The following is a 17286-nucleotide window of genomic DNA, read 5'->3' on the forward strand; positions in this document are numbered from 1 at the left end:
AGCTATAAATTCATAGTGCATAAAAAAATTTTAAAAATCTCTTGTCACACAATGTGTGTGTGTGTATATATATAACGATATATAAATGAGCTCCTAGGATAACTGACCATTGTATGGATATATGACTCCAAGCTGTAAACATGATCATGAGATGCCAAGCCCTGTCCATTTAAGAGCTCTGTCTGGCCAAGGGTAAGGGCTTAAAAATCTTCATGCCCTTTTACAGAAGCCCCAGTTCCTCCAACCTGGCCTTGAACATCTCCTACTGCAAACCGACCCTTTCTCACTGCTCTGGCTCTGTTCACCTTCATACAAATGCCATTGAAAAAGCGCTCTTGGCTCTCCAGCTGCACCAGAGTTTGCTAGTAGGAGCAGGGCAGTACTAGAAGCTGTATTTCCTCCCTACTTTCATGTCTGAGATTGTTAGACAATTCTGCCTCATATAATATCTTGTATACAATAGATGCTGTTCCATCATCCTGAAATCGGATGTGTCTGTTGTATTTTTCAGCTAATCTCAGGATATAGACAGATTTGTCTGCTGTTGTACTGAAAAAAAAATTAAGAACCTGCATCTGTTGATTTAGTAAATATTAAAATCAATGGGAGTCTCAGATTTCTGCCATAAATTATGGTGCATGAAAAAAGGTTTCATTGACTTAAGAATTAAATTATTTAAAAAGGATGAGGTTAGAAAATGTGATTAACTCCCCCTGAGCTCTGCATTAATAACCTTCCACTGTTGTCAACTGTGTAAGGGTTGCAACTGGGGATTAACTATAGTCTTAAGTTTGACAGTCTAGGATGGGAGAATTAATAAGAAAACATTCAGCAGTGTTGAGTTTAGTAACAGGATGATACCAACTTGTAACTGCCTTTTAAAATGTCAGTGCAACTCTCCCTTCGGACCTTGTGTATTGTTGACAACATACGCCTAGAGAAGTATAAGAGGACGCTGCAGGAGTTAAAATCTTAAACCTTCTCATTGTTCCATAATGTTTTAAACTTTTTTTTTTCCCCCCCCTTTACAGGAAATGACCTAGAGGCCTTACAAATACATTTGTGCATTTTTGTTCTGAGTCTACAATTGAGGGCAAATGCAGTCTGGAAGCACCACTTCTTAATGTTACAACGGAAACAACTACCTCAACAAACAAGGAAAGGGGAAGAAGGCTTGCAATAATAAACACTCTAATTTTTTAATAGCTTCTACTTGCAAAGTCTTCTGTAAACAGAGTCCAGATTTTTTTTTCCCCTCCAGTATTAAGAAGAGACACTACAAATAAACTAATTTGGCAGACTGGATCTGTCAAGACATTTGAAGATATTTGATCTGCTGACATAAGGATTTGCTTTTTCAAGGAAGGAGCCTCTGCACTGCTTTATAATCGCTGTTGATCAGCGGTTTGCTCCACTTTTCCTGATAATGCTAACGGGAAAATTGTATTAAGGTACTGCTTCTAAAACTATTATTTGCATTGACAAAAATAACTTTTGTAGACTAAACAGCAAGTGACAATAATATGCTCATGAAGAAATTGTAGGCGATAACTTCTCTGCTCCAGTGTTGCTTCTCTGTGTGCAGAGTGGAATACCAAACAAGAGACAGAGCATTACTAAGATACTTCGGCTTGCTTTTTGAGTACAGTTTATAACTGCAGCAGGGCTGCACTGAACACTGAAAATACCAAGTCAGCAAATCTGCTGCCTTTCTCACTGCTGATACAGATTATACAGACGCTTGCCTTTTTGAAATGCCTTTTGTGAAACCTATGTACACAGTCCTCCACTGTTACTGTACATAACTATATAGTTGAGGAAGGAATTTGACAAGTGATTGTTAATTCAAGAAATCTTTGGACAAGCACTCACTTATGTATTGCTGTAGTGCACAAGAAAGCAAAATGGACTATAAGCGGCGCTTTTTGCTTGGCGGGTCCAAGCAAAAAGTGCAGCAACACCAGCAGTATCAAATGCCTGAGCTAGGCAGGACCCTGAGCGCACCGCTGGCATCTACAACCCCAGCATCCCCTTTGGTCTCCTCGGCTGCTGCAGGCAGCTGCAACCACCCTGTGTCCCATACTACTCCAATCGCAGACATCCAGCAGGGAATCTCCAAATATCTGGATGCACTCAACGTGTTTTGCCGTACGAGCACTTTCCTTACAGACCTTTTCAGCAGTGTATTTAGGAACTCGCACTATTCTAAGGCAGCTATGCAACTGAAAGACGTGCAGGAACATGTCATGGAAGCAGCAAGTCGACTCACAGCAGCAATAAAACCAGAAATAGCAAAAATGCTGATGGAACTGAGTGCAGGAGCTGCAAATTTTAAAGATCAAAAAGAGTTCAGCCTACAAGACATTGAGGTAAGTTACCTTGGGGGATACTGGTTTGCATGTGAATTTGTATCATTCCTTCTTAATTGGACTTCTCTTTAAAATCCTTTCTGTGCCAAAAGTTCTCTCTGCCTTGCTTTGTATTTGTGGGCAATGCTGATAAAAAGAGAAACTCTTCTATTCTTATGTTTTCTTTTTGAAAGTATTAAGTGATTTGCAGTACCTGACTTCCAACTATGTTGAATGAGGTATTTAGTGGGTATTTCTGTATAAGAACTTGTACTTTATTTAAAGATTTAATGCAATAAGATGAGTAATAATTAAATTGTACTACCTATACAATTCTAAATGGTAGTCTTCTATATGATTTAAAGTTATAACCAGCAATCCAACAACGCCCTTCTTTGGGGGAACTAAGCATAGTTTAAAAATAATAACAATGCAAAAAAACCCCCCACCCAACACCTTGCCCCCCCAAACCAACTAAATAGAAGTTTTAAACATTTTCTGTGTTCTGTTAGCTAATATTTCTAACAATATTAAGCCATTATATTCTAAATTAACCTATACTTTCCTTGGTATTATCCATTCTGAGGGGAAACCTGAACACTTGGGAGTGGCATATTGTCATCGGTGTTTGTGTAAAACTGCATTAGTTGACTAATGATCAAAATTTGTGTAAAGTAATGTTTTATCACTCTTCACAACACTTCTGTCATTGTGAGCTGTTGTGCTTAAAAGGCAAATACCATGCTAGCATGAGAGATTTGTGCTGTAAAACTTTGTCATGACTCTGCTATAATTGCCATGTGCTGGCAGCAGGTGCCCAACAGTCAGAATTCAGAGGTTTTGAGAGTTGGGAATCCTCTCAACTTTATCATGCCTGGGTGGGTATTTCTGGGTATGTCTCCTGTAGTAAATGTCTTGATTATGTACCAGGCAGTGTTAAGTGATAGCCACATATGAATCCCTGGTGTTTTAAGTAGTTCTTTGTGTTTCCATATTTCTTTACAGCAGTCTTTGCAAAGTTTTTCCTACAGAATTCCATCCTGAGTGGAAAACTTATTTCTGAGTTCTCTTATTTTTGATTTAGATTTCAGGTGGCTTTGTAAGGATGCATGTTCTACGCACGTGCATATTAAGTATTATCTGCTTTCTATAACTGCACGACTTGCAGATGAAGTAGTTAAGTAGAATGCTATTCGTAGTATGTAATAGTAGTGAGAAATAGGACTGACAGTTTTCAGTGTTGTATACTTAGTATAGAATGAAGTAAGATTGGCTATATATTATAAATGTCTGCTGTAGACAGGTATTTTTGAAAACAATCTAATAATATCACTATGTTTATCTAAGGCTGTAGGAAAAAAGATACGTATTTTTAATTTAAAAATCAGTGTGAGCTTATGTAATTAAAGACCTTGATAATACCTGTGCTGAAAGACTTATTTTAATTAAACTACCTATATTCTAGATTTAATTTTTTTGTGGACTTTGAAACTCTTGCATGTCTTGCAAAATGTTGGCAACTATCTGCGTGCTGCTTTTATAACCTAGTCAAGCAGTTCTAGGTGTTAATGCATACCCTGCCCCAGACGCTGTGTGGGGAGAGTGCTTCTTCAGCAGTGAGTGGAGTTCACGAGCAAAAGCAAAGCATTGTTTGCGTAAGTTGGCTGCATGTCCTGCCAGCGTAAGGTAGAGAAACTTGCTTTGGTCCCTGCTTTACCTGTATAGACCTAACCCTTGTTCCTGAGCTCCATGTGCACCTGCAGTGCTCTCTTCACCAGGCAGCTCTATCTGGCAGGAACAAATGTAAAGAGAATGCAGGCAAACCAGGTGGATTTCTTGGTTTTCTTTTTAGGCATATCTTGTGGAAATTGACCACTTGTCACCATACTTTTCTTACACCTTTTCTTAATTAAAACTACATCTTGCACATAGCTTTAAAAAAAGTCAATATGCAAGATTTATGGGAGCTTTTGTGTAACGAGACAAGTATTGCATTCTGCTTTTGCTTAAGAATCAGTAAAATTTTGGGTTTGACGCTGACTCACACGGTTGTTTTATAAGTCAGCCAGGGAGCATGGTTTAGATGACGTAAGTATATGGGCAAGCTAGTTGGATGATTGTGCCCAGGAAGCAGTTATCAGTTGCTCGCTGTCGAAATGGACCTTGGCAGAGGTCAGAATAGAGAATATATTGAAGTTTGTAGGTGACTTGAAAGTATATGATATAAAGTACATGATATAAATATGCTGGAAGACCTGCTGAATTAAAAATAATCTTGAATTGAACAAATGAGTTTTCCAGTTGGGATGGAATTCAGAGGGGGGAAAAAAATGAATGTTACAATATTTAAATAGAAATTTTCATCCTTACAAATGGAGCCCACTGGGCAGCAATTCTGAAGAACAATTCTAGGGCTTATGGTAGTTGTATGTTGGGCTCGTAGGAGTCAGTGTTGTGTGGTTGCAAATAATAAATCAGTATTGTTGCTATTGTGCAAAGAGGCAGTTGTATTTAACACGACTATAACCTTCAAGAACCATGAAATAAGCATTCAGCTCTCTTCACTTTGGTTATTATGGCCTTAAATACAACAGTGCACCCACGCACCACTGCTGTTGCACTTAGAGAAATAGTGAGCAACTGGAGAGACACCAGAGGAGAGTAGCAAGAGTAATCAGACATCCAGGAAATAGGACTTCAGAAGACAAATTGAAAAGACTGACTCTACAGAAGAGAAGACTAAGAAGGAAAATCAGAATTGTTCAGGTATGTAAGAAGCTGCCAGAAGACGTGGCAGTGTTCTCTTCTTCATATCCACATAAGGTGGAGCAAGAAGTAATGAACTTAAATTTCAGAAGGAAAGATTCATATTAGATGTTGTGGAAATACTTTGTAATGTTAGTGAAGCACTGACGTGGATTGCTACAAAGGGTAGGGAGCCTCCATCATGAAGAACTTACAGAACAGGTTAAACCTGCATCCAGCAAAACTGACCCAGGTAAAATTGCTCCTTGCTTGGGACAGTAGGATGACCTTCTGAGATACTCTCCTACTCTGCTTTTCTGTGATTTGAAGACTGATGTGGTTTAGCCCCAGCTGCAGCTGAGCACCACATGGCTGCTCGCTCAGCCCTTCCCCGGCCGGATGGGGAGCAGAATGGGAAAAGCAAAGGCAGAGCCTCATGAGTTGGGATAAGGACAGTTTACTGGGACAGCAAGGGAGAGGGAAACAAACAACAGTACTGATAATGGAATGTTCACAATGGATGACAACAGAAAGCAATTTACCGATCCCATGACTGACCCACCAGACACTCAACCCACACTCAGACCGCCCCAGAGCCACACCAAACCTGCCTCTCCCCGACTAGCCCCCCTTTTATGTTGAGCATGAGGTCACATTGTATGAAATAGCCCCCCTGGCCAGCTTGGCTTACCTGTTGTGGCTCCTTGTGAAAATTAACTCTATCCTAGCCAGAACCAGGACAAAGACTCAGCTGAAACTTTAATTTAAAAAAAAAAAAGTGTGGTTTTGGGTTTTTCCCTGATCTATACAAAAGTTAACATTTCATAAAACTACCAGCAGGATAAAAAAAACTCACAATGGAAGCTGAAAAATATAAAGGGCTTGCCTGGCTTTTTGCCTCAGTTCACTGACCAGGGGAAACAAGGGCTAAAGAGAGTGTGAGAGGCAATGTAACTTTTTCCTTGGAAAATACAAGGGAGGCAATACACTAATACCTGAAGTTGCTTTTGCAGCTTCTCTAGTAGATGGCTGAAAGAACTTACAACTCTGAGAAAGAATTGAGAGATGGTCGAATGTCTGAGTGGCAGCTCAGCAATATCCTCTGAAGAGGTACTCCAGAGCCTCTTATTTGAGGGATGGAGTCTGGTATTATGGAAGCAGTGGGAGGTGAGTTGTAATTCACAGTGGGGTGGGAGGACAGAACCCCAAATTGATGAGAAGGACGTGAGAATGAGGCTTTTTGTATGCATGAGCCCAGCTAAGGAAAACATACTTCTCCTAAGCCTTCCTCAACAAAGGCTGTATGTTTTGAGGAAGAATGAGAAATACAAGCAGTGCGGGTTTGGCTTTAGAAATTTAGCGGAGAGCTATGGCTTTTCTGAGGTGCCACACGTTTTTATCTAGTGTAGTGGGCTCTAGCCCCCAGGGGAGGCAATATCAAGAGAACTTCAAGTTCTGATGAACATACACTGACTTGAATTTGGACTAAAAATGGTTGTACAACCAGGACGGTAGCAGCAGCGGGTGAGGATTTTAATTTATGTATTGTTTTTTAGCAGAACAGAGCTTGCTAGTTCAGAGCTGTCTGCCAGGATGTGTAAGGAGGTGACTTCTCGTGATCAAAGTGTTGGTGACAGATGGAGTTTCCCAAGGTTTCTTTTAATTTCAGAAATGCAAATGCTGATTTTTATTTTCTGCCTTTCCTTTTCTCATTTCAAAAAACTCTGAATTCTCACGTGTGTTGTGCCTGTATGGGGTGAGGAACAGCTTGGAAGTCAGGGGGAACAAGAGAGTGTTTTATGTTAAGTTTTCCAGATCTGTTGTTAAAATTTTGTATGCTGGAAGAATGCAGTAAAACTGTACTTCTGCTAATAAAAGTGTTAAAGGAAATCCTGTGGGGAAAAAAAATTAAAACTGGAAAAAAGTCTGTAATTTCCTTATCTTTTGTGAAGCTTTGCAGCAGCCTTAGTACTGCAAAATACAAAGAATGAATCGTGTTTTAGTTATGTGGAGCTTGTGTATTGTCTTAAAGTGATAGTAATGACACAGATGTACATGTTGCCTTTCTAAACCAAAGGAAAACATGAATGGGCACAGGATATTTACTTGGATGCTAAGTTTTGTATTAAACGGAGATAATTTTTGGCTTTTATGTGTATAAAATAACTGAAGACTTTTGAACAAGAAGCTTGTGGGACAAAAATGTCTGAGCAAATATAAAATGTAGGCTTTCCTTGGCAAGCGTTGTAAAGCCCAATTTAAATATTTTTTTAAATTATTATCTTTCCTGTGATTTGCAGGGATTGGCTTCAGACTTTTCTGAGTTGAAGAACTGTTAATAGCAAAAAGCTGCATCAAATAAGAAAAAATGCTATGGCTTACTGGAATGCCATTGTATTCTTGTCTTGGTCTATAATTTCATGGTCTGCTCTCAGATCTGCTAGCATTGTCTTTAAAAATATTTTGTATTATGTTTTAATTGCTGCTTTTTATTTTTAAAATGCTTAACACTTAAATGCTTTTTTGCTAAATTATAGTGAGCATTTTAGTAACTGTCAATATCAGATTATCACCTCTGGGCTTTTAGGTTGACTGTTAGCAAAAATGAATCTAGGTTGCCCATGTGTCCTAATACTGTACGTGTAAGGGTGCAACTTCTGCTGGAATCTAGTTTATCTTGTAGGTGACTCTTTTTTTCAATGAGCAGGATCGTGTCTTCCCTTGGAGGTGTTTTGGTCATGAGATCACTCTTCCTAACTGCAGGGCATTGCTACATAGTAAAAATGAATAATATTTTGCCCACTTTCAATAATATGTGGGAAAGGGAGTTATCTCATAATCTGGTATACCAGTTTGAGTCATGCCTCATTTTTAACTTCATTATATTGCTGTTTTAATCTGGTCTCTTCAGTGGGTAGACAGGTTGTGCACAGGGCTTATCCTTTCCAAAGCCATTAAGAACTCTGTTAAGGGAAATGGGGGTAGTAGGAAACCACTGAATAAGCGTGTTGCAGTGTTTTGGTTTTTTGAGTGTTTTGTTTGTTTAGGGAAATAGCCAAAAGAAAAAAAAGGAAAGGGGGAGGGGGGGGCCAAAAAATTCTGCTACATAAAATGGTACTTGGATCTGCAGGTCAGTCTTTGTCTCAAGCTTGGAAGCTTGACAGTGGTTATTTGCTAACTTTATTAGTGGTAGTGTTCTATTTTAAAGAATCTGTTGTATAAGGTTTGCCTGCCAGGGAATTTGCATGGCATCACTGTTTAGCAATGAAATCTGGCAATTTTATATGTGCTCTTTGTCCAGGAAAATATTCCAAAGTTGATTATGTCCCCTAACTAGGAGGATAATATGTGACGAGTAACCTAACACTGCATCTCCACCTGATGCTCCTGTTCGTATGTATCCAGTTTGATTAAACTCATCACCTGTTTCAGAGACAAGGAAGTCTGAAGTGAGACCTTCCAAAAAAGTCTCATTGCTTCCAACTGCCTAAACAGGAAAACAGATTCCTTTAGGTGAGGTTATTCAGCTGCTGAGATAGATAGCTGCCCTACCTGGCAACGGGATAGGAAAGTCAAGGTGCTAGAGCTGTATTTCTTGGGACAACAGGTTTGCAAGCTGAAGACCTTATTGTATATGCAATGTAAATGATTCTACGAAATAGTTCAAGAAAACACCACCACTACCAAGAAAAACTGAATAGTTGACGTCTGTGATGATTCCAGTTCATCTTTGATTACTACATAGTCTCTAGGTTTGAGTTTGTTCTTATTATGGTCTGAAGGAGGGGAGTCAAACACTTCTGGATGGGAAAGTAGGCAAAAATAAACTCGAGAAAGATATGGTGGTGTCTCTTAACTGTGGAAAACCCACATCCATATGCTAATATTGTTCTTCAGATTTCACAACAGAGATTTAGTATATTGCTTTACACACTTTGGTAACTGCTGGCCAACCCTGGCTGTATTTGTTAAACTGGTAGCGGTCATGCTGCTTCCCCCAGTTAAGACAGAGCTTCAGCTCTTTGGAAGAAAATCCTCAAGAAGTGAGCTTTAAAGCAAAGTGAGTTTGGCATCTGCAGTGAGTGTTTAACAGGGCAAAAATCCTCCACCACTTAGATTTTATTTAAGCAGTTAAAACCATCCTTACCCATTTCTGAGGAAGACTGAAATAGATTATTTTTCAAACAAAATAGAAGTTCAGTAAAGCAGATGTTACTATTTATCTTTACTGTTTAACATTGTAAATTACACCAGGAATGTTGTGTGCTGCCCCTTAAAAACGAAATCATTTGTTTATTTTGAGCATTATTCCCAGGCAGGGGAAACTTCAACCTCTGTACCTTAAATATTCTTTGAAACTTAATCGGCTTGAAATTCCTAATGAGTCCTAGTTTCTTCTTCCCCTGAGAACGGCATTCTTCGTACACAGAAATATTCAGATCACCAGTTGCCTTTTCCCGCAGTTTTCTTATAAATCTTAATAATCTTGTAGCCAGGAAAGTTGGAGTTTTATTCATTTTATCATTTGCTGACTGTTTTTTTAATAAGGCAAACTCCACTTTCAGAGGTCAGTCAAAGTACCAAAAATGTTTAATTTTATGCCTTGTACAAAGAAGGGAAGTGATTGAACCAGAATGGAATGTCAAAAGAAGTCCGGATGCAATGGAAAAAAGCATTGCCATCACTGGTTCTTCTGAAGTAGATAGTTAATGCATATAACTGTTCGTGTGACTACAGAGTCTTGCCAGTAAGATCATTGTGTCTGAATATTTTTATTCCAGAAGAATGTAGCTGAAAATAAGCCAGATGATTTATTTGCTCCAAGGCACGATGGCTTTGTACATTATCTGTGTATTTTATGAATTATTCCTAAAATGGAACTCAAGTTGAGTCTTTCTTAATAAATCAAAGTCAAATATACATTTTAAACCACTTTGTGTGACAAACTCCATAAAAGAAACAAAACACTTCAAATAGCTTTTAAATACTTTCTGCAGTAATTTGGAAAATACTTGCTTCTCTGCTGTGTTCTAGTTACGCTTTGTTGTAAGCTTTCATCTGCTTAGAAGAGCATGGCCCTGAAGGTAGATGGAGCACTCCTGTTCATGCTGCTTTGCTCTCCACGTTGTCCTTCTGGATGGTTGCACTCCTGTCTGTTCTTCCACATGCGGTGGCTGCATCTCAGTACTCCATTTGTGTGACCCGTTATGTTTTGCTTGTAGTAACTCAGGCATATGTCTGTCTTTGGTCATAATTCTCATTAGTATTGGTGTGAGAGGGGGAGATAAATGGGGGGTGCAAACATGCAAGGGACAGAGGTCCAGGACACGGCACCCAGCTCTGGCTGGCCGAGGTGGGCACCCCTTCTCCAGCACAATGCTGGTGCTGCCCTCAGCCCAGCATGTACGGGGAGGGACCGGCAGCCCTTTGCTTCCTTGCCTTTTCTCAGGCTTTCCGAGTGAGTATTGCATGACCCATTTCACCAAAATATTCTGAAGAGAAGATTTGTGCCATCGTTAGCAGTTCTGTCAGACAATGCAAGTGACAGGGCTGCAACTTTGTGCGTGCATTCTGCAGTCACTATTGTATTCTAAAAATGGTACTGTGTTGCCACTGTATTATGTGGCAATGTTTTTCATGCTTATTACTGGTTACTGCTCTGCTTTGAAGATAAACTGCTGGATGAAACTCTTCTGATTTTAAATTATTCAGATTTTTTTTGTTTTGGATTTTTTTAGCATAAATTCAGCTAGGTGTATGTGCAGGTGGGTTTTGCTGTTGACTTTGTGATAATATACTACTCCCATTTTTGTATTGTTTAATGTGCTTGATATTGCTCAGTAACTTAACAAGCTTTTCATTCTTCAAATTGCCATAACTTGAGTGCAGAATTAAAAATGACATGAAGATCAGTCTGTTTACTCCTTAATTCAGAAACCAATGCTCAATCACTGTTTACCTTAAGTAAATGGTTAAATATCATGTGTTACTTAGAATCTGAAGCATTATTTTAATTAAAAAAAAAAATCTGAGTTTAACTTAATTCCTTATCCCAAACACTGAACAAAAAGGAAGAAGGAAAACTTATGTGAAATCTTCTATTTGCTTGAAACTGGTTTGTTTCTTCTCCCGCAGGTACTTGGGAGATGTTTCTTGACGGTGATGCAGGTCCACTTTCAGTTCCTGTCACAAGCTTTGCAGAAGGTCCAGCCAGTGGCACACTCTTGCTTTGCTGAAGCTGTAGCTCAGGAGAGAAAGAGCATTAGTGGGGCTGGAGCCTCAAATTTAAGCCCCACAAATGAGCTAGAAGAGGCAATAAGATCCTGGAGAGGAGCAGCAGAGGTATGGAGGTCTTGCTGTAGTGACGTTATATTTAGTGAAATGGCAGTTACATTTAGTGAAACCTAAATTCAGGCTGGATGCCCTAATAAAGGAAGAAAATCTCTGATTTTAAAGACATGCTATATTTGAAGGGCGGGGGGGGAAATGTGGTGCAGTTAGTTTCAGATGCTAAAACTTGTTTTACCTATATGGTGATTATACTATCTTTGCCCTGTGTAAAGTTTCTTTGTGGTAGGATTGTACATAAGGAGTGCACAAATAGCTTTTTGGTTTTAGTAGTGAATTAACAATGTTCAAATGTGGTTTGGCAGACAGAGGGAATTAAAAAAAAAAGTCTTTGCAAAAACAGAGCAAAAATAATTTAGATAATGTCTATTTCTCTTAATTTTCAGCATGAATTCTATTTTATACTTGAAAATAGTTACGGTAACTTTTAGCACTTTTGTCTTCATGCTGTCAAGCTTGATGCTGCTTGATCCATCAATTGTTGGAATGTTAATTGTATTACTTAAATGTACCACTCTCTGGGCTTTTATTTTCACAGACACTTGCCATCTGTGGAATCCTTCCTTTTCCTGTCGAAAAAAGTACTTTACAAAGAAAATTAGTTTTATGAGTTTTTCTGCTTTCCGTTGCACTACTGAAGTCTGCAGACTGATAGATAAAAACGGATTCAGACACTGAGTTCATGGTTTCCTTAAATTTAAGTAACTTGGAGCATGTGCTTTTGAAGTCTAATTTGGCAGCCCACACAGGCTTGTTAATCATCTTGACTGGAAATCTTGTCAAGGTTTCCATTTAGCAACTAACATCTGCAAGGTATATGAAAGCAAACAAGTTTCCTTTAGAACTATGAATGCAGAGGAATTATTTGTAACTTTTACTGCAGCGTAAGTTTATTTCACTGGATAAAATAAGGACTTGGGAGTGCTTTAGCTGTATTACAGATAATCGTAACGGGTCTAATCCTGGTATAGCTTTACTCCTTTTGCATAAAAAATAGTTTGTTTATGTTTAATACACTTAGTTCCTTAAAACTGTGTTACAATTTCTAGAAATGCTCTGCAATTGCTATCAAGTTTGTTTAAAATGTGTTTAAAATTAAACTTGAGTTTACAGAATCTGGGACCTTAACTTTCTTTTTTTTACCTCCTTAACAGCTCACTTCAGCTACTTCTGTTAATAAAACCTGTATTTCAAAATAGAGTTTAGTACAAGTATTACACTAATCAAACCCTTTATTAAACATACGTGGGGAGAAGAGAAAAATACAGATTCTCCCTAGTTCCAGAATAACAATAGAAGAAACATCTTAATTTCTATGATTGACTAAAATAACTAATCTGAAGTATTTGTGTGGGGTTTTAGGATAGCATAAGAAAACTCTGTGCTCTGTAAATAGATAAAATCTCTCTTTTTCTCTCTTAGAATTGTAGATAGACTAATACACGAGTCCTTTTGATAGAGGGGAGATTTGAAGTACTGAAAACTTTCCAAAATTTTACTTTGTGGAGTAGAAGGCAATCCATTATTTCCATATAAAACTAGCCTCTTTGGCAGGAGAATACACTGCTGTTTCAGAATAAAGTTTAAGATGATACTTTGTCAATAGCTCAAAACTATTTTTCATTTTTTAAGATTTTTCACTTGGAAAATGCTGTAACTTATTATATGTGCCAATGTATCTGTCCATTGGCTGTAGTACCAAAAATTCCCAATTTGGACATACTGCTTTAGAGCAAGACTCCTTCCTAGACTGAAAAATAAGCTGTATCTGAGGCCTCAAATGCCATTGAGAGTAGGCTTCTATTTCCTTTACCCTGCTACGTAGTGTAATATTTTACAGTTATATCTAGATATTGGGGTTTTCCTATTTCTCCTTTTTCAAAATCATGTTACAGAAAGCTATTCTCTTGCTGTGCTAAGTTGATCTTAGTCTTGTGTGGCTCTTCTCAAATTGCACCAGAATAATCACCTTTAATTTTATAAAATACATCTTCTTATGTACACAGGAGTGTTTGTACACATGATTAAATGTGTCTTCTGTTTCTGTGGCAAGTAATACCCTTTATGCTGAAGTTCTAAGTCCCTCCTTTGGTAACCGCAGTCATCACGTGGCCTGTGTAACAGGACCCTTAGTCCTGAGAGAGGCTGAAATAGTAACAGCAAACAATGTTGAATTAAGTTGCTAGCCAACACCTATATGCCGTACAAATTAGATGAGATTTGTGCTTTTAAAGTAGCAGTAGAGGTTTAATAAGCTATAATAAATAATCTCCTCCAGATCCTTTCCACCAGGTTTAATTTAATTAAGCTTGACCTGGTTTAATGTTGAACCTCTTTACCCTGGATTTTTATTTTACGTTGCAGGCCACATCTCGACTGCGAGAAAGAGGCTGTGATGGATGTTTGGCAGGAATTGAAGTTCAGCAACTTTTCTGTTCACAGACTGTGGCAATCCCTGAACATCAGCTCAAAGAGCTAAACATGAAAATTGACAGTGCTTTGCAGGTGAGTTTTTAAAGTCTGCTGCTTCCATGTGCATGTAGTACAGTCAGTGGGCCAAGGAATGAAATATGGAAGGAGTATATTACTGCAGAAATAGGTACCGCAGGCAGCCATGAGGTATTTGAGAATTACAGTATAGGAATCTTATATGATAAATGTGTGTATGCTGTAGAACTGAGTAGCGTAAATCCATGTAACAATTCTTATGTATCCAGACACAATGACTGCGTGCTTACTTACTTGCTGATATGCCTGTTCTATCTCAACTTTTTGTTTAACGTCAGGCTTACAAAGTGGCTTTGGAGAGTTTAGGCCATTGCGAATATGCAATGAAGGCTGGCTTCCACTTGAACCCAAAAGCTATTGAAGCAAGTCTTCAGGTAGGATCTGCTAAACCTGCTTTCTTTCATCCCTCCTCACCTTGAAAATAACTATTAAAAAAAGACTCATACTAGGATTTTCTAAGTCTTCATTTCTTCTAATTGATCTGTTCTTTTATATTTCAGGGCTGTTGCAGTGAAGCTGAAGCCCAGCAAACAGGAAGGAGACAGACTCCACCTCAGCCAATTCAGTGTGAACTGCCCACTGTACCTGTTCAGATAGGATCGCATTTTCTGAAAGGAATATCCTTTAATGAGTCTGCAGCAGAAAACCTGAAGCTGAAAACGGTAATAACTCTGAATCTGACCACAGGAGTGAAGGGGCGGGGGGGAAGGAAAAAAAAAAAAGAGAGTAGAACTCCTTAAAATTCAGAGAACAACTGCAGTAGAAATTCAGTGCCAAACTTGTATTTAAAAGTGCGTATTTTTAGCCTGACTTCCTGTGGAAACAAGATGTTGATAACATTGTAGGTCCACGCCTGCTTCTGATAACATTTTAACCACCTGGGCAAATTCAATCCAATCTGAGAGAAGCATAGAAGTCTAGGAGGTAATGAAGCTTCTATGAACTTTTTGAAAATAGGTGGGTTAGGTCTGAAGAAGCGCAGAGGAAGGTGAGCCCTTACCGATGCCCCAACCAGGTGATGCACTTGAGAGCTTTTTATCTTCTTAGGTGCCAAAATAAGTCTGGCCCAGCCTAGTGCTAAGGGAGGTACTTGAAAAAATATTTTGTAGCAAAGGTCCTTTTAATATCTTCTTACAAACTTTAATCATTTTTTTAAAAAAATAATTTAAAACTGTGAAGTTTATTTTCTGTATAAAGGAATAGAAAAGATGTCCATTCAGAAGTCAGCATTTTCACATTTTTTAGATAAGCCCAGTTCCTTGCTCCTTTAAGAGTTGAAACAATCCACAGCTCAAAATGCTGCTTTTCTGTTGTCTTTGCAGTGCTTTGTATAGTTTTGATTAAACCGTTTTGCAAGAATATAAACAAAAATACTGTTTATGATTTTGGAGGAGTATTGTGTTCCAAATAGCAGAGACGGTCTTCCATATTTCTGTTCTGCAGTTGAGCTCTTCTAGTTATACAAGACTGTTCCGAGGTAACAGACATTATAGTTGTTTGAAAAACCTGTAGAACAATGATAAATACATACAGAAGCATTGGTGTTAACATTTCTGAATCACATGTTTTGTATGACAATTTTTTTATGATTTTTTTTAGCACACAATGCTGCAGTTGATTAAGGAAGCTGGATGCCATAATGGACTTACACCACGGGATGACTCTCCTGTTACTGAAGTACTAAATCAGGTTTGCCCTTCCACCTGGCGAGGAGCCTGCAAAACTGCTGTACAATTATTATTTGGCCAAGCTGGACTGGTAAGTGACTATGAATAGCCTTAGCAAAAAGAGAGCTACTTAAACATCCTGAAGAGAAACTAGATACTTTAAAGAGTTTTGGAAATTAATTTCCAGCATCTGACTTTGTGTTTCTCCATTTTTAACACTGCAGCTAACTTGATTTAAGAGCAAAATGTATCCTCGTAGAATGCAAGTTCATGGATGGTATCTGTAGTTGACAGGAACAAGAGAATGTACCATGTACTCTGTAGTCTCCATTATTAGAGAGAACACAAGAAATGAAACTTCTGATTCATAGTGAAATAGATTTTCCAATCTATAGATGACCATGTTAAAAAGAAACACCCTTCCTTCCCTCCCACCTTCTCTCAGATTAGCTTTAAAAAAATCGCCATTTTTTCATTTCCTCTCTGCTTTGAATGGAAGCTGGGTTTCCTGCCCAACATAAGCCAGGAAGTCCTCTGCACCAAGTAATGCTACCTGACATCTCCATCAGAGGACAGCACGATTAAATACCTTGCTATAGACGTATGTGTTCTTTAGAAACACACCCCGTGGATTTTACAGTATCTAAACAGTTGCTAAAAATAAGTGCTTGGAACATACTCTGATAAGAAAATGCATTTGTGCTCCCATAACCAATTACTGCAATCTCTTCATTTAATAAAGTGTTAATTCATGACACACAGGTTTTTTGGACTACTGTGAGTTTTCATTTGACTGGACAAATAAAATGGGGGCAAGAATGCAAGAAATGCAAGTTTATGCCTGTGATAGTTTCTGTCAAATATTCTTTGAACCATCTTTAAGATACAATGATCTAAATGCTGCTTGTTGATTGATAAATTGATTCTTTGTTCAAGGTGATGGCAGGCCATCAGGACTTTGTAACTAATTGCAATTTCCATTAAGGAAGGATCCATATTGCTACATACTTTCTAAATACCACATTTTTCAAACAAATCACACAGCTGCTTAAGTGACTTTGACCTTCCATCCTAGTTTATTAAACCATATGTTTTTCAGTACCATTAATAGGTTCTCCTATAATGGTAAATGATAAATTGTAAATAATAAATTTGTCAGGTATTTCTACTTTAGCATTCCTTTAATACCAGATAGCAGATATTAGATATTCCTCTAATATTAAATATCTGTTACAGAAGTAGGTTCAAATCATACTGGAATTCAACTGACTTTTCATGTAAAGAAGGCCTAAAATCAAAGGGATGGGCCATCAATATCATATCAACTTACTTCAGTGTGATACAGGGGTTTAAGGATAGGAGATGGATAAGGAAGTTTTACAGGGCAGCATAAGAAGGTGGTATCTTTGCAACTATGGAATAGTAGGATTGATCAAATTTTTACTTGGGTGTTTTCAAGGAAAATATGTATTAAATATTAATAAATACAAGCACTAGAAAAAAAGGATGTGGTTAAGTGGGATTGTCTTCACCTGCCATAGTTCCTGGTAGGATGCTGGGAGTCAGCAGCAAGGTATGGGAAATGAGGCCAAGAAAGAAACTGTTTCTCAGCAGCCCTATGGGAGTGTGCCATAACTCAGGAGTTGTTCTTGGCTCCCGAGTGTCTAGGT

General features: G+C 38.3%; 1 protein-coding gene across 8 annotated transcripts in view; it reads left to right on the forward strand.

The window, feature by feature from the left end:
- The window catches only part of GARRE1 (granule associated Rac and RHOG effector 1), a 61328-nt gene that overhangs the window by 28091 nt on the left and 15951 nt on the right, over nucleotides 1–17286 (forward strand). For 7 of the 8 annotated variants that reach the window (XM_054840667.1, XM_054840663.1, XM_054840671.1 and 4 more), the window contains 6 exons: nucleotides 1032–2369; nucleotides 11229–11435; nucleotides 13806–13946; nucleotides 14228–14323; nucleotides 14450–14611; nucleotides 15549–15707. In XM_054840667.1, the coding sequence (XP_054696642.1) occupies nucleotides 1875–2369; nucleotides 11229–11435; nucleotides 13806–13946; nucleotides 14228–14323; nucleotides 14450–14611; nucleotides 15549–15707 (1260 nt within the window). In that variant the 5' untranslated portion in view covers nucleotides 1032–1874. The remainder of the gene's footprint in view (nucleotides 1–1031; nucleotides 2370–11228; nucleotides 11436–13805; nucleotides 13947–14227; nucleotides 14324–14449; nucleotides 14612–15548; nucleotides 15708–17286) is intronic. The other variant, XM_054840670.1, reaches the window with a different exon arrangement.

The sequence above is a fragment of the Grus americana genome, chromosome 13 (genome assembly GCF_028858705.1).
Source record: "Grus americana isolate bGruAme1 chromosome 13, bGruAme1.mat, whole genome shotgun sequence".
Lineage (NCBI taxonomy): Eukaryota > Metazoa > Chordata > Aves > Gruiformes > Gruidae > Grus > Grus americana.